The sequence below is a fragment of the Heliconius melpomene genome, chromosome 13 (assembly GCF_056956725.1).
Source record: "Heliconius melpomene rosina isolate 202511_hmr_F chromosome 13, ASM5695672v1, whole genome shotgun sequence".
In the NCBI taxonomy this organism is placed as follows: Eukaryota; Metazoa; Arthropoda; class Insecta; order Lepidoptera; family Nymphalidae; genus Heliconius; species Heliconius melpomene.
Window position 1 is genome coordinate 11811815 of NC_140401.1, and position 27196 is coordinate 11839010.

At 31.6% G+C, this 27196-nt stretch overlaps 1 protein-coding gene across 5 annotated transcripts in view; it reads left to right on the top strand.

The window, feature by feature from the left end:
- LOC146532980 (uncharacterized) overlaps window positions 1-27196 on the top strand; it is a 109075-nt gene that overhangs the window by 66316 nt on the left and 15563 nt on the right. The window contains exons 1-2 of one of the 5 annotated variants that reach the window (XM_085196437.1): window positions 14366-15995; window positions 17826-17939. In XM_085196437.1, the coding sequence (XP_085052563.1) occupies window positions 15936-15995; window positions 17826-17939 (174 nt within the window). In that variant the 5' untranslated portion in view covers window positions 14366-15935. Of the gene's footprint in view, window positions 1-14365; window positions 15996-17825; window positions 17940-19785; window positions 20056-27196 lie in introns of those variants that run through there. The other 4 variants (XM_085196436.1, XM_085196438.1, XM_085196439.1 and 1 more) reach the window with 4 other exon arrangements.

Genomic DNA, 27196 nt, shown 5'->3' on the forward strand with positions numbered 1-27196 from the left:
GAAATAACCATGAGTTGTGTATGACACAACACGTTAGGTGTAGGAGGGGGAAGCGAGTAGACTGTGTCCACCTCAGAAAGTTTACTAAGAAAAAAATTGTTCATCGTCATTATTTATTAACAATTATCTATACTCTATCTATACTAATATAATAAAGCGGAAGAGTTTGTTTGTTTGTTTGTTTGTTTGTTTGTTTGTTTGTTTGAACGCTAAGATCTCTGGATCTACTGGTCCGATTTACCATGTTTTTGTTTTGTATGAAAGCTGCATTCTTCAGAAGTGCTATAGGCTATATAACATTACATTACACATATGTACGAATAAATTAAAATACTTTCTAATTTGACATGCAATTTATTCTGCCATGTTAATAACAACCGTCGTTGCTAAGCAACGGTTTGCAAAGTTTCTTGGTTGTTTTAAGAGAACGTCACCCAAAATGAACTTATATTTTTATATTCATCCTTATAAAAATAAATATATTATGTATATTAAATAAATATTCTTATAGTTCAAGCAGGCGTAGCCGCGTCCGGGTCCACTAGTACTAATATAATAAAGCGGAAGAGTTTGTTTGTTTGTTTGTTTGTTTGTTTGTTTGAACGCTAAGATCTTTGGATCTACTGGTCTGATTTACTATGTTTTTGTTTTGTATGAAAGCTGCATTCTTCAGAAGTGCTATAGGCTATATAACATTACATTACACATATGTACTAATAAATTAAAATACTTTCTAATTTGACATGCATTTATATTTATTCTGCCATGTTAATAACAACCGTCGTCGCTACGCGACCGCGTTCGTTACCGCGTCATTTTGATATTCATCCTTATGAAAATAAATATAATAGTCACTTTTAGCATTTCATCTAGATTGAAATTATATTTCTATAGAAATTATATTCTTATATTTCAAGCAGGCGTAGCCGCGTCCGGGTCCGCTAGTTATTTATAAAAAAACAACAACAATTACACGAAAATATCTGTCCAGAAATGCAAAAAAATGCATTTTTCAAAGAAACGACCTCTATAGTAAGTCATTAGACTTAAACATCTGTTATAGTGCAATGTAGAAAGAATAGGTGGCACTATTAGTCGTATACAATATTTCTTGACCAATAGTTATGTTATAAGTTTTTTTAATTAAGAGTAATAAAATACTGATATGTTTACAATTTTCAAATAGAATTAATTTTTATAAAAACATAATATACATAATATAATTATCTTATAGTTCTTATCTAAGCATTTCTGTGAATGGGAATTAAACTGACTATAATATCTTCACTTTTCACTGCTGTGTAGAATGACAAACATGCTAAACTTTAATTATAAATTTACTTTTATTATATTATACTTAGTCAATATTTTATGTATAATAATAATCTAGACTTGGAAGGCAAACTTAATGTAGGCGTTGCCATTGACCGTATAATTAGTAACACCTGAGCCTGAAGAGTGGATTTCCTAAATAATTAAATCCACCACAGTATGTAACATTATTTAATATTATACATATAGGAAATGACGCCTTGATATTTACTAAAACCTACCTATTTACTGAAACTGTTTCTAAAACCAAAAAGATATATGAATTCAGTATACTTAATTCGTTCATATCTCGAGGTATACCTACGTATAATATTTGAAAAAATGTAAAACCGAATATCGTGGAATCAATTTCCATGTATTGTTTTACAAATTGCGAATGAACAGTGTTAATAATGAATAATATAGATACAAAAATAATAAAACAGAGAATTTTTTTCTTTTTCTTTTTAAAACAAAATTACTTAAAAATCAAGCAAACAAAACATGAATAAACATTCAAAAAGTGAATCCCAAACTTTAATACCAATAAAAGTTAAAGTTACAAAAAAAAAAACAATCAAAAACACAAGTCATTAAGCATCGAAAGTTCCTCACTGTGTCAAGTTTACTTCCGGTTGTATGCAAAGTCGCCTTGTAAGGCCAATGAATGGAATAGATGTTTTATTACTTTCTATACTAAACTACTGTACGGCACATAATCTGTGTACTGTGATTATTTTATATAATAGTTATAAATACGAATACTGTTTTAGATAATTATTTTAAATTTACAGTCAAATACTTCTAAGTCTATTCCTTAGTTTTGTTTAAATATTTTGTGGTGTTAAGCGCCGTTTTGGCGAAGAAAGTTCTATATGAATGGACGCGATGTTTATGGATTCAATTACTATTGGGATTTTATAATGTTAATATTGAATTTGAATCAATTTGGATAGGTACACTTAGTTTCCTATACTTAGCATACAAAGCCTATATACATATATGAAAATTCATACACACAAAAGTAGAAATCATTACACACGAGTACTATATATATATATATATTTATATATATATATATAAAGATACATACATAATAATTTAAAAGCTCCATCTGGCAAACTTCAATGGCCGCGGAATCCTAAATTGAAGTTATCTGAAGCGCACTCGAGCGCACGCTCGGCGCACGTCTCGTGCAAATATTGATATTTATGTCAATTGCTGGAATGATTCGCCATTAAATATGATTAAATATATTTGTGACAGTTTGGTGTTTTTCGTTAATTCTTTTGAGTGTTAAGACACTCTGTTCCCGAACTACCGTCCAAATTTCAAGACATTACGTTTTGTTTTGTAACTACAATTATTCATTTTCCCTAGTGTAGTCCCGTTTACAGTCAAACCTAAAGACCTAAAAAATTTTTTAAGACAATTTCATTATATTTTTACAAGATATAAGAAAATGTATTCCATCTTGACAACGGCTGTTACAGAATAGCCATTTTATGTTTCCCTTCAACAAAGAGCTTGCCAAGTTTCATGAAAGTATTGTATATAACATGTAATATTGTCATTACAGTGTCGATATTGTTTATAGTACAATTTCCAAATATAATATTTAATTGAGGCCGTTGTGGCGCATCGGCACAACGTCTGTAAACATGATAATTGTGGGTTCTATTCACACTCGGAGTATGAATCATTGTCATTTCTTTGCTCTGGTAACAAACATCGTTTAAGACTTGGTCTTTTGTCTCAAAAATTGGGTAGAGAGTGGAGAACGGAATGTTTTAACACCAGCTTCCTTCTGCCTAAGTTATATAAACGATACAATGTGAAGCTTAAATTATATCAATCGCCAAATACCTTGTATATCTGAGGATCAAAAGATATAAATGTGACGCTAATATAACTACAAATAGTTTAATTAAAATAAATATTAAAACACTTTTTTAACATTATAACACGACATGAGGACCCGTTACATCCAATTAGTCAATATTTTATAAGCAAATCAACGTAATAACATATAAATATATATATAATATGTATATATAGATATACAACTTTTTGTTTTCCTCCCATCGGCTCGAGATGAGATGAATCATACAGTGTTCCTCGCGCGCTCGACGCCGGCAATCGCGTGTTACAAAATAACAGATTTAAAAAACGCGAAACGTGCTTACTTTTTTGGTATAAAACTTTGGGTTTTTAGTGAAATCGGTATTAAATTGTGTCAAAAAGTGTGAAAAGCAGTGTAATTTGTGTTTTTTAATTATGTTTCTGATATAAAGTTGTATATACATACATATATAATATATATTAAATGTTGGTATAATATTCAAACTAGTGATAGTTTGCATAAAGTGATCCACATAAGAAAAAAAAATTAAAAAACCGGAGAAGAAACAATAAAAAAAGTGTTTCAACATTTCAACATAACATAGTGACAGAGAGAGAGACATCTCTATATTTTTTGGTATTTTTTTCTCCTTGAAAAAAGGCTGGGTTGCATGAGTCATACAACGAATCAATATAGCTCGGTCCAATAGCTTGACATTGGCTGTACTGTATTTAATGTCAGATATCATTAAACGTAGCTGCGTTAAACTATGTTCATTATCTTATCATATCTTAATTAAAGGGCTGTTAAAGTTTTATAATAAGCTTGTAGACGGAAAGCTATTTTTGTATATATATTTTTAAGAAAAACGTCTTGCCTATACTATAATATATTTTACAATTAAAGACAACGAAGTGAAGTAGCGTTGTTTTCAGCTATTTAATACGCCATGTTTTTGAATTCCAGTGAATTTTAAAAAATGGAAAAAAATATCAACACAATGAAAAAAAACAATTAACTAGACATAAAGAATTTTTAAATATTCCGTTGCCCCTTCGTTCTTTGCGATTGAAAGATCAGACAAAGCAAGAAATCACTCTATCATCACTCATAAAGATATTACGAGTTGGGTGGCGTAACTCAACACCGCACTTTGCTTATCCTTATCAATTTAGGCCTTATTGTATATAAACTCACAACTTTACTGACATATACTTGTATTATAAGTAGGTACGTCACGGCTAAAAAATCTGGTTCTAATATCAGACATACCGAGGTGTGTACTATTTTTTGTCATACCAACATTCTCGGTGCTCACTTTCCTTATTTGATAGCTTCAATGTTACTTACAGTACGTATATAAAGATAGCCTTTATGCATTTCGCACATTTTATAATGTTGATAGAGGCTAACGAGTTAACTACGTTTTAGAACTAATGTGCGGCGTTGAGTTACGTCTCGTAACTGAGTTAAGTTTTCACAGAATCTCGTCTCGTGCTTTGTCTAACCGAATTGAGAAAGCATCTACAATATAAATATGTTCGTAACTGAAATCTATCTACAACTGTTTGACACAACCTAACGCCATGCTTAGTTTTATAAGAGCCATAGTAATACATACCGTAAGGTATATCAATCAATACCAAATATTTAAATATATATATATATATATATATATATAATATGAATCTTTTGTTACTAAATGACTGACGGACAACGCACAGACTATTGGGGAGCAGAGTAATTGTCAAAGTTCCTATATGAACGGGAAGAAACGAATTTTCCATTTTACTTCTAAACAAAGTTGCGGGCGGACTAGTAGCTATACTTATATTACTTAAAGCAAAATAATTTCATATCACAGGTTTAAGAGTTTTCATTTAAAAAGTAAAAAAATCACGAAAACCAAAGATCTTAGATCTATTCATATAATTTGTCTAAAAATATCTAATAATAATACAAGCTAAAAAGTGAGCTATATTAAAATGTATCGACTACGAGTTTCTCACTGCCGTTTGTAACCGGTTTTATAGCTTTTGGTGTAAATCTTATTGATTGCAGTTTTTTAAGGTGGAATCAAAGTTAGAATATTCATAACTTTTGTTATTTTATATTTTTTTAAGGTTCCGTCAGTGGATTTTTGGGAAAAGTAGGGAAGATGTAGTGTCTATCGTATCTACGTCACTTCTCGTCCTAAGTTTATTCGTCCCTTATTCGATGTCCTATTCATAAAGTTTCCCGTCCCCTTATAATTCTGTTTGTCGATACAATAATATTATAGTATAAAATAAAATGTTATGTTTTGTTCTTGTAATTCTTTTTAACAATCTTATCACACTTAAGATAAGCCAGATTTTATTAATATATATCAAAACACAGCGTTGAGATCCGATACTCGGCACGCAATAACTGCAGGATGCGGCGGAAGGTAGGAAACGAAATAACATGTAACATTCCCTCTGCTTACCTTGCTATGTGCGGGATAAAACGTGAAGCTGAAACAAAAAACTACAAACTTTGCAGGCTTTGAACCATGTAAAGTTCAAGTTATTTTTATTAATACAAAATTTTATTACAAACACATAACATGGCTAATAAATTGTTTATTTTCTCAATAAATCGTTTCCCTCTAATTAAGCAAACTCTCAGACACGCGTTTATTATTTAACACAGGGCGTTAACGATCGCACGTGTCAATTACCAATGAAATAGTTCTATAGTAATAGTGCTAGAACATTTACTCTTATAGAAAGAAGTACTGACATTTGAGTAGGTAAGTACTAAACTACATACCTATAGGATTTTGTTTTTTACTTTTTATGCTATTTAAATAAAAATAGTTTATTTTGAGAATGAGAAAGAGAAATGGAGTGTTACTTATATTGATACATTGTTTAATATTTTAATTTGTTTCTTGTATTCTTTTCCAGTGAACGGTTGTCGGTTCGAATTCTACTTGGGCAATTGAATTATTTATTGTTCTTATTCCCTTGCTCTGATAATAAGACAAAGCGCAGCACGTAATATCTCGAAATTCGATGGGAAGTGGGGGAACATATAACATACATACATTGTATCATCTATATACAAAAATAAGCTTCACACCACCCAAAAACTAAAGAAAATCATTTATTTTAGATGAGATAAGAAAACAAAATCTTCAATAATAATTAATTGAACATTTTTTAAAATCTTATATTATGTAACGTACGTAATAGTAATGTTATCATCAATTAGCCGACGATTTCCCCTCCAGTACACACTAGTGCCCACTCCAAAAAATTTACCTACAAATAAATATACTCTGAAAAATGTAAAAAAATATCCTTTTACACGAACAGATCTGTTCAAAACTAAAGTCGAGCCCTCTAATACCTCCAGTACCTTTATCTTTTTACACCTATAAATTTACGTAATTATCATAGATTCCTAAAGAACTATTTATTTATAATACATATTTTCTGAGTTAAGATACACTGTTGGCTTTAGGTTACGCCATTGCGTATTGAAGTTATAAGTTGGCGAAAAATTAAGGACAGAGTGCCAGTACATAGTAGGTCATTGGATTCTTTTTGCCTATTCTGGTGTACTTAGTGGATATACAAAGACAATATTATATTATACTTAGTTATTGATTAATTAGTAACTCTACTAGTAATTAAAACTAATAAGATCAGTTGCAGGTTCGATTCCGCCTCGGAGGAATGATTAGTTATTTTTATGTCCTCGTTCTGGTAACAAGGCAAACGCGGTGAGTTTAGCCACTCAACTGTGTGTCAATAATTGGGTATGGAGTCTGTTAAAATTATGTTCCTTCAGCCTACTCTGCTACATGTGGAATACTGAGTGAAACTGTAAAAAAATATAAAACTAATTATTTTTTATTATAATTATTATTTCTTATTTTACATTTCATACATACATACATACATAAAAAGGTCCATATTACCGTAATACATAAGACTAATTATCATTAAAAAAACCGATTTAATTATGAATAAGAAGCGTATCACAAAATATTATCTCGCTTAGAAAGTAAAAACTGCGGCAGGAGGATCCAACGCTCAGTCAGTATCGTCTCGCTTCTTGCTCAGACTTTCCAAAAACAACGCGCGCGCTCACTTTATTTTTATTAGACATTTACATGTAAAAAATAGTTTTTTTTATATATAAATATATTTTTTATAAAAATAAATAAATAAAGTGTTTTTATATTTTTTTTAGAAGTGTAGTGTTATTTTTGTAGTTTTTTTAAGTGCAAGTGCTTTGTGTCATATGGTAAAAATGACGAGGTCTATTAAGGACGCTATACGCAATTTCTGGAATGTAGCGTGGCTGTTCACAACTAAGGTTTTCTTGGTAATTATTTGTATAAATTTTAATAGATTTTTTTATAAACAAATTAAAAATTTGTTTATATGTATTAAAGTAAAAGAGAAATTTACTGGAAAAACACTCTTATCATTTGTTAAAAACAAAATCATAGAATAAGTCGGGAAAAAAGGCAAGTGCAAGGGCAAAATTAAAATAACTCGTTTCCCCGAGTAAGAATTATAATTAGTAAAACTTCATTTTAACTTATAAAATAAAATTTTTAAAACAATACCAGTAAAAGATTGTTTATACAAAATTTCTTTGATTTCGCGATAATCGGTTTATTGCTTGCGGTTCTTGATATGCTTTCTTCTTAATATACTTTGTATATATTGGCATGATACGTGCTTTGGTATAAGAGCTACAAACTTATTAAGTATAATTATTATTTGCGGTAAAAAATAGTAAATGGTCGCGAGGCCGTCGTGGCTCAGGGGTACGAGCGTGCTACTGAAAACGTGACGATAGTGGGTTCAATTCGGGGAGTAAGTTTTTAAATGATCATCTCTCGCCCTGGTAGAGAAAGCATGTAAATTTTTGTAATTTAATAAAATATTTCTTAAAAATCATAAAGTATGTAAATACCTATATGATTTATATATAAAAAAAAAACTATTTTTAAATTTTAACTCCTTATATATTTTTTATATTTATCATCTCTTCTTTCATGTGTGTAAAATAGAACCTAACCAACCAGTTGTCTACTTCCCAAAAATTCGAGTTAGTGCTTGTTGAGTAACTTACGTAACTTGACGTCGCGCTTTGTCTTGCTATTGGGGGGGGGGGAAATAATTCATTTACATTTATAGTCAAACGCTGTTTCTTAAAGATACATATTATTTTTTATTCCAGTTGGGTTGAACTCACTTTTATTCACCCTTTAATTCACCCATTTAAGGTTTAAGTCATTAGGCGGACCTTACTCTAGGGGTTGTCTATACATATTATGTTTGAGGGAAATAGTGTTGATATTTATTTTCCGCATTTAGTAGGGGCCATCATGGTGCAGCGACAGCGTCTGGCTGTAGTTTCGATGCCGACTCGAGAAAAAATATTATTTTCATTTTCTTGCTGTTTTGAAAAGACGAAACAGGGCAACGTAGACAATTCGCGGTGTTGAAAGACCCTCCAAACTTAACATGGTTTCCTCTGTCTACACTGTTATGTCCAAAAAAAATGTAAATCTGTTTTTCCACTAATTTCTTACGTTGTAACCTCTGAAACTGTGGGTTACATCGAAACTATTAACGTGATTTAATGACATACAATGTCAGTCATGGCGCAGCGGCACAAAAGTGCGACTGTAAATACGATAGGTTTTGGGTTCGACCCACTCGAGTAAATTAAATATTTAATACTTTTATTTCTTCGCCCTGTTAAAGAGGCAAAGCGCGGCGTTAGGTTCCGCAACTCATCACGCAATACCTTCAGAATTCGAAGGATTTCGTTTTAATAGAAACGGAGAGCCTTAACACTAGGCCTGGCCTTACCTATGCCTGCTATGTATGGAAAATACTATGAAGGTGATAAAAAGTAGCCTATTATAGCCCTCCTCGATACAAGGACTAGAGCACACATAAAAACTTCTCAATTCGATCTTGTAGTTTCTGAGATTAGCACGTTCAACCGAACAAACTCTCCAGTTTTATAAAATTAAGTATAGAAGTGTAGATATCGTAAACTTTCTTATATCATGGACACATTAAAATACAGTTTTGAGCATAAAATGCAATGCATTATTACGATTCTATATAATAATGTGTATGTTATTAAAAGTAAAAGTGAAAACTAAAGTGTACGTAAGACTGGTTCCGATGATTTCACTGACATGTCTTGATTTTTATATTAGTCTTTAAATTTTATAGTTATAATTAGTAGTTATTAGAACAAGATAAAGATTGGAATCACAGAGTTTAACGCCTTAGGTTTGGCTGTCTGTTGTTTATTTTTATAACTTTCTGCATTTTTATGATGGAAAGACAAATAACACTTCATGATACCTTTCAATTGAAAGTCCTGAATTAGGGCGGAAAGTGCAGAACGGAGTTTCTCGATACTACACACTTTATTCTTCGATGACGTCATTTAAATAAAAACCCTTGACACAAAAAGCTCTAAAAAGTAAACAAACAACTATAAAAGAGCTGCTAACCTTTCAAAGAAAAAAACTAAATTAAAATCGGTTTATCCGATTGGTAGCTACGAAGCCACAGACAAACACACACAGACATGTTAAACTTATAATACCCCTCTGTTTTCGTCGGGGATTAAAAACATTTATTTATAGCACTAGTATGAAATTGCTGATAATCTTTTGCAATTTTCCAATTCCCATATAGAATATATTGATAGGTACAACTAGGGTCCTTTTATAAATTTGACCTTCACTTTGCGAGTAGTGCTCCGGCTGACCTCCGTTGGAAATGAATCTGTTATATGACGTCACTTAATTAACCCCTTTTCGTTTATAATTAACATGCCTACAGTATTACTTGTTTTATATATATATTGCGCTTTGAAATTTCAATATTAATATGTTAAAGCGTAGCGCTTTAGAATAGCGTTTGACTGTAACCATAATGGTTGTGGGTTCGATCACCACTCGAGGGAAATGCCTTCATTTAAAGGAACACACGCAATGCTTAGAATTCGGGCAGAAAGAGAACGGAGTGACAACAATTTCCCTTTGTCTCTGTTATATACGAGAAAAAGCGTTAGTTAAGCTGTAAATGAATGAAAGATTAAAACAAGTTTTAATTAGAAACTAATTGAGTAATTACATTACACAACGCTTGAAAAAAGACTTCACTAATCTAAAATCTTGTCACCATCACTAAAAGCTTCCGAAAGAAAGCTCTTAACCTTCTCTCTTAACTACATTATAAATTTATTACCATCACATTAAAAATCCATGATAGATTGAATTATGTCAGTCACTAGTGTTGAGGCCAGTCGTGGCGCAGGGGTGACTATATATACGATAGATTGTGGGTTCGATTCCACTCGAGGAAATAATAAATATAATATTTTCATTTCTTCGCTCTGGTGTCGAGAAAAAGCGCAGCATTGCGTTCCGCTAACACGCAATGCCTCCAGAATTCGGCGAAAAGTGAGGAACGGCATCCAACAAAGTTGTTGCTTCACGTATAGATAACAAAATTTCTTGGATTTCGTTACAAAGTATGAATTCTGCTAGTTATATGTTATTTTTATGTAATAAATAGTTCATTTAATGTGGAAGATTCATAAAAGAAAGTATACTGAATTTATTGAACTGGATCTATACTAAAATAATTAAAACATATCTAAAGATATGGATAGGTACGCATTGCAGTATTAAAATACATTACAAAAATATATTAAAATTGTACATTTGCATTATTCATATTCGCGTTATAAATAATAATACTACGCGCCGGTCTCCACGGACCATCGCATATTTTCTCGGAAGGCTTGGCATAATGAGAAATTCTATAATATGCTTCCAATACCTGTAGGGATCTGGAGCAACTTCTTTTTTTCTTTTGGAATTTGAATGCAAAACAAATCTATTACAAATTTTGTTATTTTATTTAAAGAAAATAGAATATAATGTTATCTTAACCCGTAGGTACGAGTATACTCATGCTTAAAAAAAAGTTAATAACTAAGCTATAAAATTTACGTAATAAGTCAACAGGCAAAACAACGAAGTAACTAAACATTTAATTAAATACTTTATTTTGATTACAAGCAAGTTGTATCCCGCATATACTCATAGTTTAGGTGGAGCTAATCTAGTAGTAAAACACTCCGTAAGCCACCTTCTGCGCAATGTTCCAGATTTTGCGTCGTAATTGGGGGAACCCACCACGCTTTATCTTGTTACTACAGCCAGGGAATGAAAATAACTCGCCGAGTGAGAATCAAATTCATAACCGTCGTCTTTACGTCTGATGCTGAGCAGCGGCGCCAAAATGGTCTCAGGAAATGATATCAGCTGTAATATATTCGTAAACACAATATATTTGCATCTCGTTAGTGTTAGTTTTGCAAACCGGTCGCTTATACAATGTCTAAATTGCACGCCTACACGATACTTTGTAGAATGTTGTCAAATGCTAGCAAATTATGTTTTTAGGTCTAAACTAAATCCTAAAGATTTAGGAAAAAGTACACGATCATGATAATTCTAAGCAATTACAGTACTGTCAATGAGTTGTGGCCGCCTTGAGTTGACGATTTAAGTTGTTTCTTTTGATTACTTCCTTCTCGAGTGAACAATGCTCAAAAGTTCAGAAGGCCTAATTTCAGGGACCTTTGGCTACCTTTGGATAGCGAGAACTTTTAAAATTGTTCCTATAGAGATGCTAACAACATTTATAAATTCTAACAAGTGTATAAGAGTTTTCGACGTAGCTTGATAAGAACGTATGGCTGAGTGGTCATCAATTGTATTTACCGGTAATACTTATTGTTGTTAACTTCATAGATATTTTTAACAATTACTTTTCCACTATGTCAACAAGTAATAATAATACAATTGAAACGATAAGATAATTTCACATTTTTTCTGATAACTTAATTAGATAGATATTGTGAGAAGTCGTTGTATATATTTGTAAATCATTTTATTACTTTATCCACCGTTTTTTTTTGAAAAAAAAAATTAAATATTTCATTCTCCCGAGTGGGGATCGAACCCACAACCTTGGCGTTTACAGATCCAGGCCTGTGCTCTGCCACTGCGCCACGACGGTCTCTAAATATACATGTAAGGAAAACTACCATTTTCTTAAATAGTTTTTATTTAAAAAAGTACATACTAACTAAATATTATAATTTAATGATTGACGATACTCATATAGTAACTTTAAAGCTAAACGCCGAGTCACCAATTAGTGAGTCAGGATGTGTGAAGCCAAACAAGTTTAATTTTGCCTCAATTAACATGCGATGCAATTTTTTCATATTACTTAATTTTTTCTTTTTAATTTTTAGTCATACTTTATGAGGAATTATTGGTGAAGTTCTTTGTTTAACGGAGTTCTTTGTTGACGATGACTGATGTTAAATAAATATTAACTTTTGATAAAATTTGGTTAATTGTTAGATCATTTGTTTATTTTATTCTTCTGGTTTGTCCTCCAATATGTCAAGAGAAAAAAAGCTCCCAAAAAGTAAAGAATAGAGTTTTCTATTTATTGCTCACTTTTTTCATACAAATTTGAATACCGTTAGGATATAAAATTTTAATACTTTTTTCTAAACTACGTAGTGTTCCCATTAAAACACTTCGTTCACAACTTTCCTTCTTCTTTCCTCATGGTCAGTAGATTTTTTTTAATGTGCCATATCTTTATGGCATTTATAGGAAACGAACTTCAATGTTCTCAAATTATGTCATCTTCATAATTTTTCTATTATTTAATGAATTAATCTGTCCATTTTTATTTATTTAAATATTTCTTAAAAATTAATTTCTATGCATATATCCATATTATATGTGTGGATTAACCCGCAAGTTTCACAAGAAGTCATCCGCCTACATTCGCTGTGTCGAAACATTATTAAGTCACGTTAGTTACGTATAACTAAATAATCAGTTTGATCTTTGTTTTGTTTTGTCGTTAAATTTTATGTGTCACACACTTTTGTGTGGTTGGAGTTGAAATAGAAATAATGGTATGTTATAAATTGGTTGTAGATCGTCTTTATAGTGGTTGTAAAGGCGTAGGTTGCGGGTTCGATGCTCATTTAAGGAGTGATAGGAATATTTTATTATTATTATTGTCATTTCCTCCCTCTGGTAACAAGACAATGTGTCGTTAAGTTTGGCTACTCAATGCATGACTCGGACCTTCGGCGTAAAGTGGGGAATGGAGTGTTTTAACATTAGTTTCCTCTACCTACCATAATGCAACGCAAATAGACATATTTATTAAGCTTTTATGCTTAATAAATATGTATATTATAGAACATAAAATCGCAAAGATATTTTTATTTTATTAAAAAAATAAATAGTTTCTATTTTAAAACGTCCCGTCACTCAGTACTTAATGTCGCGAAAATTGGAAGGTGAGTGTGGAACGAAGTGTATTATCACTAGATTTTAACTTATCCCGCTATTCAAGATGCGGCGAGAAGCTGCCATTTTAAGACATAACTCTTCCTATACCATGTTCATAATTGAAAAATGATTACATAAATATATTATTATATACCTGCACTAAAGTTTATGTAAAGTGGTTGCACCGTGCGAAGGCTTTCATCGAGACAATAGAAATCTGATAACCATTGTGTGCTGTAATATTGAAAATGTTATGATTTCACGTCAATGTGTATCATATCTCTATACTTAGAGATAATTTGTTCATTAGCTAAGAATGAGGTCGGGGTGGCTCGTGAGTGTCAGATTGTTGGAACGGATCTCAACGCCGCGCCTGAACGAGAAAAATTAGAATAATTCGCTCTCATAGCGGGTTTCGCGGGTGGGAATCCTCTTTTGCCTTTTTATCCTCTTTTTTTTTTACAAAAAATCATATTTCTGGCTCAAAGACATTTCTTTTTCAAAATTTAATTAAAGAGTAAACTGAAAAAAATAATGTCATTTATAAGTATAGCTATTTAGTTAGGAATTGTATATTTATACTTCAATAAAAAAATTCATCGCTAACATTGCGGTTTTTTCCATACAACCAAAAGGCAAAGAATGCAGCCAACTCAAGATGGAATAGAACAACTTTTTCTTAGAATGTCTTAATCAATGTTAAAATGATTACCTTTTACATATAGGAATAAACTTTTTGTTACATATATATATGTACAAACTAGTAAATGAAGGTCATATAAATGGAAGGGAAAGAGAACGGAGTGATTTGTCACAATTTGCTGATTTCTAATTCGTTTATTTTACTGACAGCGAGATGCAGATGCCCAGGCTTTGACTGTAAACGCGATGATTATGAATTCATTACCCACCCAGTGAAATGATTATATTTAAATTATATATTTTTTTACTTTTACGCTGTATCCCACACTTAGCAGAGTAGGCAGAGGGACCCTGAGGAAGTAGTGTTACTAGCTACTTACCGCTTAGGACACCTTCGTTCCCCTTTTTCTTCAATAAAATAGAGTGTCTTAGTGCTAGACTCAAAAATTCTATCTGCCTACCCTGCTATGTGCGATATACAGAGTGAAGCTAAAAAAAATACAATATGTGAACCCAAAATCTAAGTGTCTATTAAAAATGACATAACGGCGTCATAACAGTCATAATTAGATTAGTCATACAAACTATTATACCTAATATGTATTTAAGTCCATATTTGTAATATTGATAATATTAATATTATCTTCACAAATATAACGCATCGTCTTGAGTAGGTACCTACTACATTTGTATGTTGAAGAACCTATTTATTAAATTATTTTATTATTTCTTTAACCATAGAATAAATAGTTCACAAATGTTAATAAATAATTCACAATCCAGTCAAGTTTCCACTAAAAAATATTTAAATGATAAGTTACGCCTATTTTTTGTTGTTACAATTAAATTTTGTTGCCAGCAAATGGTTAAATGTTATAGAAATAATTTGCCTATAAAGTCGGGGAAACAAAATAAACTCAACCAACAATCCCCCGAGTGGGAATTAAACCTGGTAAAAATGTCGATTTAAACGTATTTTTTACTCTACACGTCGTTCACTTTCCCGCAAAAGTGTTGGGAGGGTGAAGTCGTGGAACTCAACGCTGCGTTTTGTCGAAAAATAAAATTTATTTAAATATTCTCCAAAATCGACATCGAATCTACAACCACGTAAAACAGTGTACCTATATAATAAAGTATGATACATAGAACCAATATTAGGAGGAATATATTTCCAATAAACAAACTCATATCAGCATTATTCACTACCTCTACGTTAATTCTCTTTTAACATTGACTCAATATGGCTTAGTTGTTGTTGTGTCATCAATTTATTTAGACGTTCAAGTCGTTATTAATAGAGTTGTGTAAAAGCATGGCATAGAATATTTAGTGATAAATCACTACATTTTTTACCGCCCTAACGCCCTAACGCGTTTATTAGCGGAGCCTAAAAAAATTGAATTTTAAGTAATTTTGATAAAATTATCAATATCGATAAACAATAGTGAATTATATGCTCGTTTTCGCATTAAAATACAGTCAGCCAATTTTAAGTAAAACCTTTTTTTAAAGAAGAGCTTTAAGTGTTAAAGCTTTAATGCTTTCCAACCGAAGTGGTAAGTGATATATAAACCCAGTGAGTGTAACTCTACATACATATATGTATGTGGAACATATACAACAAAAATATGTCATTTTATAGTACTTTAAACTATTATTAATAATATTTTGTAAATATGAATTAATAATAATAGTTAGTGGAGTGTCGTTGTTATGAGTCAATGGAAGAGGAGGTTCCTGTGGGTGTCAGAATCGAAGCTTGGTCGGCTATGGGTATGTTTAGTGTTCTATACTCAGTATTAGATTTATAGCACTATTACTTACTTATCCTATAGTGTTAATACTTATCGTCTTTTTAACATTTTTAAATTGATATTACACACTTAGGAAGAAAAATGTTTTTAGAAAACGTATAAAAATTATAATTTTAATTATATTATTCGCACTTCATTATACAATACCTATCAAACTCTAGATTTCAAAAATACATATTATATTACAAATCTTATAAAAGTGTAAACTATTTGTAGAAATCAGTTGATGGTTATAGATATAGACAAAAAAAATAGTAGTTTATGAAACGCATGGGCACCATGTACTTTTTCCTTATCCTACTATATGCGGGAGAATGCGTGAATTTAAAGTAAATATATTAATGACATTAATATAATTATAAATAATAGAGGCCAGTCCTGCATAAGAGCACAAGCGTGCGAATGTAAGTGAGTTGTGAGTTCGATTTCCACTCGAGAGAAAGAAATATTTAATATTTTCATTTCTTCGCTGTAGTAACCAGGCAAATGATAAACAAAGAAAACATGCAATGCCTTGACAATTCGGCGGAAAATAAGGGAACGAAACTTAATAGGAACGTAGTATAACACTTAGTCCTTAGGTTCCCTCTGCCTACCCTGCTACGTTCGGGATACATCGTGAAATAAAAGAAATATATTTTTACTGCAAAACGACAAATTGACACGGATAATTACTAAAAGGATTCTGTTCGCATCAATTTTCCTACCTCCAGACATAAATTAAAGAGGAAACGAGCGTATAATATAACAATAACAGGATATTGAAATACGTTCTTATTTTCCAATGTATTTTATTTAATATAATGGTTATTGAATTCCCTTTACGATGAGTCAACTATTTGCTTAATAAGTATGTTTTGATTGAGTTGTATTGAAAAAGGGGCTCAGTAGTTTTAATTTTAACTTAGCTAAATTGTCTGTCTGTAAATGCAATAGTAGTGGACTTGATTGTCATTCGCAGAAATTAGTAAGTGTGTCTCCTTCTGGTAATAAAACAAACGGTGCGGCGTTGAAATCCGCAACTCAACATGTAATACCTCCAAAATTGAGCGGTAAGAGGAGACCGGTGTGTCTTAACACTAGGTTTTTGTTAAGCGATGGACAAAAGCAATTAAATCGAATTTCTATATAAATTAAGTTTTTAAGGCATTTCAAGTTTCAACGGTCGGAAGCGATAGCCTTATCGCATCCCTTCGTTGACATAATTTGTATGATGTTTAGACTTTGTATTTGCTTATTTATTTACATACACTTAGTGTGTTTGGTTTAATAAGTGAATAATCTGAGGATATTTTATCGCATTATGTAAATAATGTTAGCTCGAATTTGATAAAAAAATAATATAATATACAAATTATATATAATTAAAAATTAAAAGCTTTCCCGTGTCCCGCGCATAGCAGGGTAGGTAGAGGGAACCTAGTGTTAAGACACTTCGTTCCTCACCACACGTTCCTCTAGTGTTGAGACACTTTTAAATTAACGCAGGAGACTGCATGTTGAGTAGTGGAACTCAACGCCGCAGAACGGAGTACCAGAGCAAGGGAATAAAGTTGCACTAAGTTGATCTCTATCAAATCCGAAACTTAAAATTAATATTAGATAGAATAATTAAAATAATTTGTTCTTATTTTTGTTTAGAGAGCTATAATTCTATGTTCTCTACATTTTATCATGGCAAGGTATAAACAATGTTTGCTGTATGAGACATACTAAGTACATTTTACATTTTAATTCTAAAATCAAAATAAACTCAATTATAATAATATTATAAATTGTTATTCACCAGGCGGAGTTAGTAGCGGCAGTAAGGAGACGTGGGAGAGGTGATAGTGATGATGATGAAGATGATGGCCTACCACGCAGTCCCCCAGCGTCGCCGCCCACTGATAAAGCGGATAACGTATGTATTTTACCAGACTATTTTGGATAGGAACCTCCTGGATCCTCATTCTTACGCCCGTATACCCGCATGTAAAATCAACATTTGAGCTCTCTACAATACTATACCAACGACATCTATGATTGTTACATGACGTTGCTCATTGCGATGTTAACTTACTTAGTTTTTGCTGCTTTAAATAGGTGGCGCTGTGCTACAACACAATTACAGCTCTAACAGTTGCTTAAAGTCAATTAAATACTAATTGAAGTAATTATTATCTTTAAGTGGGGCCTAATAGAAAAAATATTAGAAGCACTATTAACAGCTTTAATGTATAAATGTATAATTACAAGAAAAGAAAAAATATATATTTTTAAATCTTTCTACAAGAAAACGATATACTACGTGTCGAATGGCGGAATCCAACTAATGCATACCTATTACCAAAGAGGGGAAATAAAAAATAATCACCCCGAGTGAGAGTCGAACCCATAACCATCGCGTTCAGTGGGTTTAGCGCCAAAAGCAATACATAGATGTTGATATTCATTACTAGATATTAGATCATCTAAGCCCACGTCGTAGAGTAAAGAATATTGATAATAAATAACATATATCTATGTAAGTATAAAGATGTCTTCCGCGTTGAAAACCGCTTAATTGACCGCAATATCAAATTACAGTATACGTCTATAAAACAGATACGATAGTTGTAAAACACATCAATTACCATCAAAATCGTGTTATCAATTAAATAGTTTATATTTTATAGGTAATTTAATTATCTATTTACGGTTATAATGGAATGAATCTTGACATTAGTTTTTTTATTTCCTGTTATGCATTAGATTAGTATAATTGGGAGAGGTTAATTGTTTTTTATTGTTGAAGCTTCATGCTGTTCTGCTTATATCAGAGGGAGCCAAGTGGTAACACTGTATTCCCAACATACCGCTCAGTTTTCTAGACATTACGGCTTGAGTGGCGAAACTCGTCGCTGCCCTATGTTTTGCCACCAGAGCAAGGAAATGAAAATTCATTCCTTGAATGGAAATGAACCGACAACCGTCGCATTTACAGCGTGAAGCTAAAAAATATATGAAACTAACAACTAGTAATATCTTTAACCTAGGTAAACCTAAATACACTACCAACGCCTGAGATGTCTTAAGAATAAAATAAAAGCCAAGTACACAAAGGTGAAAGTCAGAAGAGGTCAATAAGTCGCTATTTCATATACTAATAGCATTAGAAAATCGTCTCTTACTGTAGAGATATATATAACTCTACGTTGTGTCTATGAACTCTATACCATTTTTTTCCTAATTTTCCAAATATGGCATCTTAACTGGTAGGAAACAATGTCGCGCTTAGGTTTTTTGACCAGAGCGGGGAAATTGAAATAATTCACTCCCCCGAGTGGGAATCAAACCCACATCCGTCTCCACCTCTAAAATCTTAAGTTGGTCGAATGATTAAACGAGCATTAAAAAAATTACCAAATATTATTTTCACTGAAATATCCACTAACTTACTATATTTAAATATTATAAATCATTTTGAGTATTGTTGTTTTTAAAGATGTGAGATTATCTTTTCAAGATGTATCGTCTTGAAAAATGGCATCTGTAACAAATAAAGCGTGATCGCTATTCTAAAGAGATTACACTAACGTCACCGCAAATTTGTTTTTATTAATAACTTAATAAAGTATGCGGTACATAGAAATATACGCACATACATCCATACATACAAACATACGTAAACACTTTCATTATTATGTAAATCCAATACAAGGCAAAACGATGTAATGTAGCGTTACCAACTTACCAATTAAGGCTTTACGTTATCTGTGCGATAGGCAGTCTAGCCGCGACCTTTGCTTTAAACACACGCGCGGGAAATAAAAACTATTTGACAGCTGGAAAATGTTCCATTTTTATATTGTAATGACAGTTCAGTTCTTAATGACAATAGTGATAGAATAAAATAATGTGATAGTGTTTATAATAGTGTAGTGTCAAAACTAGTGTTATATATATGTACTTAACAGTTTATTATTTATTTTAATTTAAATGATTATAAACGAAATTCTAAGATTATTAACAAAAAAATATTTATATTAAGGTAAAAGGTAAAATGAAAATAGGTATATAAGTAATATAATAAATCGTTTTAACTGCGCCCAAAAAATAACGCGAACATTTATCGCGAATTAAATACAACAAAGACAACTCTGTAACTCTCTGTTCTAACACTTTTCACTCATTGTATTGAAATGACAAAATCTTTATCTATTTTCTATACTAATATATTAAAACTGAAAAATTTGTTTGATTTAAAGCGCAAATTTCAGGAACTATTAGTTCGAAGTGTTTTTTTGTTATATTGGACAGGTCGTTTATGGAGGAATGCTATATTAGTGTGTCATGTATTTATTAAACACACTTAGTTTACCATTAAATATAATTAACTTGAATTGAAATTGAATTGAATCTTATAACCATCGCATATATTACACATTCAAACATAATAATCGAAAACCTAATACTATTAAACATTTATAATCCACTTGCAAAACATTACAATGTATTTTACAATAAAAATATGATTCTCACGCACATTTCTCGTTCGGAAAACATAAAAAACACAAATGACATAGAAAGCCGATCTTCTAATGAACGTTTACGATTAACGTATGCGGAATAGTTATTTTTTTGTTTCATTATAAATTATATATGACGTGACTTTGGTTATTTTTGATTGCCTCATAGTTTAATGTAAATAAATAATTTAAATCGAAACGATTAACATCATGTAGATATAGCCTATATAGCCTTCTTCGATAATTGGAATACACAACACTAAAAGTGTTTTTAAATTCGAACCAGTAGTTGCTGAGATTAGCGTGTTCAAACAAACAAACTTCAGCCTTATAATATTAGAATACGATAAGTAACATTTCTTTAAAAGTTAAACTTTAGAATTTCTATATGACTTGCTTTATCATATGGTGAAATCTATGTACTATTGTCAGATGCTATTGCAATATCTACATTTGTAAGAGATCTATAAATGTCTATATAATTTTAATATTAAAGCCTATGTAGGTATTGTACATATTTCAACTAGTAATTTTGAACTTAACCAATGATTCCCGACATTAATCTCAGGTTCAACCAGACAAACTATTCAACTTAATAATAATATAATAGATATATAATACCTAGGCCAATCTTGGCGCAGGGGACAAGCATGGGACGCGACAGGTTGTTAGTTTGATTCCCATTGGAGTTTATTGGAAATTAAATGTTTAATATTTTCGTTTCTTCACTGTTCAAAGTGCGGCGCTGAGTTGCACCACTCAACATGCAATGCAAGCCTCCAGAATTCAGCGGAAAGTGGGAATTTGCAGTATCTTAATAGGAACGAAGTGTTAATACTAGGTGTCCTAGTCTTAGTCTACCATGGCCGGGATACATCGTTACGTTAAAAATATATATTATACTTCATTATTTAATAGAAGAATAACAAAATGTTTTCTCAACTTCACACAATAGAAGTGCCAAAAACGTTTATTTCACTTAATTTTTTTAACTCTTATTGCAAGTTACTCGAGTAACAGTTTTGCCGCCGCTGTAGCGGTATGTAAAAAAGTGTGAATTCACTTGTAATATGAGAGAGCATTAAATTATACAGCTATACTCGTATGAATGAAACGGCAGATTGTAAATATGCTATAATGATGATTTGTTAGGCGAACAGAATTAAAAAAAAAAATAGTGATTTAGTGGTTTCTCACTAGTTTGGAATTGGAAGTGTTGTAAAAAATGTATTTTTATAATTTAGATTTTATAATTTAAAGATTAGAGTTAATTCATTCGTCCAAATACAGTCTTTTTATTCTCTGTATAATAGTGAGGTAATAAAAGAAAGAATTTTAGTTTACGATATACACTTATAATTTCTAACTAATTTGATAATTTCATATTACCAAACAAACGTCTTCAGCTGTAACGATCTACTTAAGCAACTTTACAGTAAATTCCTAAACGCTATTTAATCTGCACTAATATTATAAAGCTGATGAGTTGGTTTGGCTCAACGCGCTAATCTCAGGAACTACTGGTTCTAATTAAAAATATATTTTCGTGTAGTCTATATTATATAAAAATAATAATTTAATTGTAACCCTACAGTCAAAGTAAATTTAGGCACTTGGAATTTGTCATATCTTATACACAACTTAGTTATTTCCATTTCACCAAGCGGGAGAAGTCGCACGTAAAAGTTAGTTCTTCATATAGAGAGTATTCTTCATAACTAAAATTATATTTTATTTAATATTTATATTTCACTTTTACTTCTTCCATTGTTATTTACTTCACGTTACATATTCTTAGAATACAGTTTAATTGCTGTTTTCCTAATATCTGTAGAAACTTTTTTACTTTATCAAAGAATTGTAACGCATTCTTCTTGTTTTATTTACATGATATAAGAAGATCATTATCTATTTATTTGACGTTAGTATTTAAAAATAGAAATTGTTCACTTCTAACATTACTCGTCTTCTCCTATCGACTTAGTTCCAGTTACTTGGTAATAAGGCTGTGACCAAATGAAATAGGATACAACTTGAATTGAGGTTAAGGGTGCGATCACACGGTGTTCACGCTTTGTGAACAACTGTATAACGTATGTACATCCGATACAAACTATTTTATTGTACAGTAATTGCTTTATATTGCTAGTTATTAAATCAAATATATGTATGTAATTTATTCTTCCTATCAGGGACATATTCCAAAATAATATTTTGGTATTAGTCATTGCATCTTGGGTTGTAGAACACGAACCATGTGAGAAGTCTGACTGTCCATAACAAATATAAAAAATAAATCAAAACTATTAATACGGAATGTACCCACAATTATCAAATATAATTAGATGATCTTTTCAATGATGTTCCAAGGCTAATTTACAAACAATTTCGACTGCTTTAAAGTGTACATGCATGGATGTATAACAAATATAAATATATTTATTGTATAACTATAATCAAAATAACTATAATTATATATTTGTATACATATATAGGTATGTAAATGCAAATGAGCGAGTAGGCGCGATGAAGGCTTTTTAATTGTTTGTTTCAAGTTCGTACTTGAAACAAACAATTCGTTCTTTTGCTTGCAAATAACACTATTAAATTATTTTATTTGTTCTATTATAATTCACTCATCACCCACATCTTGCAAGGTTATCAGCAATTTATCATAACTTCTTTCCCATTTTATGCCCATTTATTATACAGTGAAACAAAAAGAACGTACGTAAATATGGGAAATACAGCTTAAGCTGGAAAAAAAAATGCAAAATATAATTTTAATCATGTGTCATTAAAATAACAGCCTATATATACAAACATACACACATGTATATACACACATACACATATTGAAATAGTATAATTACATCGCTCTAACCGATCAGGGACGATAAGTGTCACGTTACCCACAAATACTCGATGACACTGCGTGACTGTGGTGAGGGGAGGAGGGATATCCTTTTGATTCAATTAACGTTTAATATACTAGTTTATTATGCTGACGTGTTAAGGATTTGTTGTCTGTGACGCTTTTAGGCGTGGACGCCATTTTTTTGTTTTCGATTGAAAGTATAAATACGGAGTGATTTATCATTCTTTATAAGGAAAGATAAACGGCCACGATAAAAGTTTAAAAAGGTAAAAATATTAAACTTCGTGTACTTTTACCATTCAGCAGTGTCGTGCGTGACTCAAAATTGAGGATGTCAGCAATATCTCAATTGAGATAAAATTTGCTATACCTTATCATTTTTGCTCTTGCATTTTCTTGTTTATCAATGAAAATAATTCACGTTATTTAAAATGTCTACCAAAAAAAAATTATTTTCTTACGTTAAGCATTTATATAGCATATTTGGTGATTTGTTTGAATAACTGCATTCTATGAATTACTGTAGGAGATGCAATTAAAGTTTGTATTGTAAATAGTTTTTTTGCATGCATTAACAATTCACATGTTTTTAAGTGCATTTACGTCATTGTTGCATCAAATGAGCGATATGGATATTATTTATGTGACTATATTGAATGTCCATATTGTTTATATTTAAGCATAGCTTAAATTCTTAGGATATGTGGTGAATTAAAAGAATCTAATGTAAATGAGCCGCTCTCTTGTACTTTAATCTATTAAAATAAACAGAGATAACCTGGGATCCTAGTGTTACGACATCCCGTTCCCATTAAGACACTTCTGTTCCCTACTTTCCGCCAAATTCTCGGGATATTGCGTGTTGAGTGGCGGAACACAACGTCGCGCATTGCCTCTACCAGAGCAACGCAATAAAAATATAAAATATTTTATTCCCTGAGTGGGAATCAAACCAACAATAGTCGTGTTTATAGTTGCAAGCTTAGGCCCTTATGAGCGCCTGTTTTTTATATATTTATCTCAATATATAGCGTGAATAGGAAGCACTTTGACTGCCTTATTTGAAATTAAATCGGCTTAGTGACGCGCGACTGTTTATCTCTTTAGGCATTTACGTCAGCTATACAGGCGTCGATAGTCTAAGGTGGACTTACGATGCACTTGAAACTTGTTGTATTGAATAAAGTAAAACACTAGAAATTTCTTGCTCTGTAAGACAAATCGAAAGTCCAATGTCTCGAAAATATGATGGAAAGTGGGAAACGCAGTGCCTTAACACTCAGTTCTCTAGTAGCTTTAATAAACGAGACATAACATTAAACATTTAAATGAATATAAGCTCTTGTAAATTATATTTTTATATTGTGTACCATTGTGTGAAATAACGAGTTTTTATGTTATGTTATGTGGATTTACGTTATTTCCTGCATAATAGTTTAAGCAAAGGTCTAAGGTACGTATTTATATATCGCTCTAAACTCTGAAATCGATCTTGAGATGCCGTTTTCATTCATAGATTATTAAAATGGAATCTCATGATCAATCTCAGAGTTGAAAGTTAAATTTGGTTTATAAATTAATGAAACCGTAATGTGAGTTTGACTGTATTATCATATATAGACAACAAAAGCATCTCATTCCTATCATTGACCTCTTTAACCTACAGTACGAAGGTTTTGGACCTCCCACACCCTCCCACGTTGACGCCAAGCACATCTGAATATGGCCATGGAGGCTTAATGATGATGACTCGTGAGACGTTTTGCCTTTGCTTAATTAGGCTTTAGTCGATGCTTAAACCAATTTAGACTAGATGCCGCAAGCAACTTTGTTTGCGTTTACTTTAAGAGGTAAAATGGCAAATCCATCCATCCATCAGCCTTCTAAGGTCCACTGCTGGACATAGGCCTCCCCCAATGCTCGCCACTCCGTCCGGTCCTGCGCCCGTTGAAATACCGTTCCGTAAATACCGTTTACCATTTCCGTTAGAATTTCGAGATATAACTCCCTTAGCTCCCTTCACTCTATTTACTCTCCTTTTTCTGGTATCTCGAAGTTCAACCGAGGTTAAGATACCTCGGTTGAACTAACAAATTTTCCCATAAATAACATATTTTTTAAAAAATTAAATAAAAAATATATCAATTGTACCACAACACTATAAGAAGAATAGACAGAGGGTTCTATACATACAGCATTCTCCATCTAATAATATACTGATTGATGTTTCAATTATTTAATTTCATTAAATCCGACTTATTGGGCTTAATCCGACTAAAATAATTTAATTTTACTAAAACCACGATACAAAATTTCAATATCAAATCTTTACAATGCGCACGAGTAATGTAATTGTTTCTAACGGTATCAAATTGTGTTAGTGTTACACAAGACTTTCGGCCAATGCCATACGACTACGGACTACGGGTGCATGCATGTACTTTAAGCGTAAATAATCGACACGATTTAATCGTTTTGTTATTTAGTGAACGATTTTAGTAATAATATAAACTAAAGTTAATATAAATTGGGCTAAAAATGAGGAATGAAATGTCTTCACACTAGGTTCCCTTTGTCTACCCCGCTATGTACAGAATACAGCGTGAACCTGATTTTACCATAAATATTTATATATGTATAATACAAAAAAAATGTAAATGACCTTAATTTTGGCGATAAAAATCGTTTATTGGCACACAGCCGGCACGGAAGCGCGTCCGGCACCTGTGCATTATGCAATGAATGAACAAAGGCTCACAATATTGTACCTACTTAATTATTACGCAAAATAGATAGGTATACAAAAGCTATTTTTTGAGGTCGTCGTAACGTATCTGAAGTAAACATGACGGTTGTGAGTTTGATTTTCATTTGGGGTAATGAATTATTTTTATTCCCTCGCTTTGGTAACCAGACAAACCTTGTGTCTAAAAAATTGGGCGGAAAGTGAGGAACGTTGGAGAGTTCCCACTGGCTTCCCAGCTATTTGTTTATATTTTTATATTTTTTAAAGGCGATCCTGGCGCATTAGGAGAGTACGTTGCTATAAACATGATAATTTTGTGTTCGAATCCCTCTCCTAAGCGATATCTTCAAGTTCGAAACTAGTTTAGTTGATCTCATATTGATATAAGTACTGCTATCCGAAATGTCTGGATAGGTCCAAGATTCAGAGATGTCGATAATCCTCTACTATAGATCTACAAAAAATAGTCAAATTATTGTAGATGATGAATTTAGGCGTACTTATGGTAATAGATTTTACCAGGTATGAGTTATGTATGAGATGATACATACATTACACAATTTAATTAAAATATGAAAAAAATATTTTGTCGAGCTTAAACCGAGAAACTGTCGCGTTCAAACTCACACACTTGTTCCCCTGCGCCACTACTGGCCTTTAAACAAACTCCAGCTGTATAATAGTTGTATAAAATATAGGTAATGTAGATTATATTGAAGTACTCGGCATATTTGTGATAATTATTTTTAGCGTATTCAAACCCGTTGTTTAAAGTAAGTCATCTTACCTAAAGATATTAGTAAACCACTCTATCTAAAAGCCTTAGGTCACCTAACAAAGCCGTTGAAGTTAAACCAATATAAAGATTAAGTAGTAGCTGAGACATTGTAGAAACAGGGTTGCTGGGTGACCTCTCTCAGTATATATTTATAATTTAGACGTCAATATTAATTTTATAAAGCTAAAAATTCTGTTTGATTGAACAAATTAACCCTAGGAACTATAGGTTATAATTGAAAAAATATTTTTGTGTTAGATTCTAACAG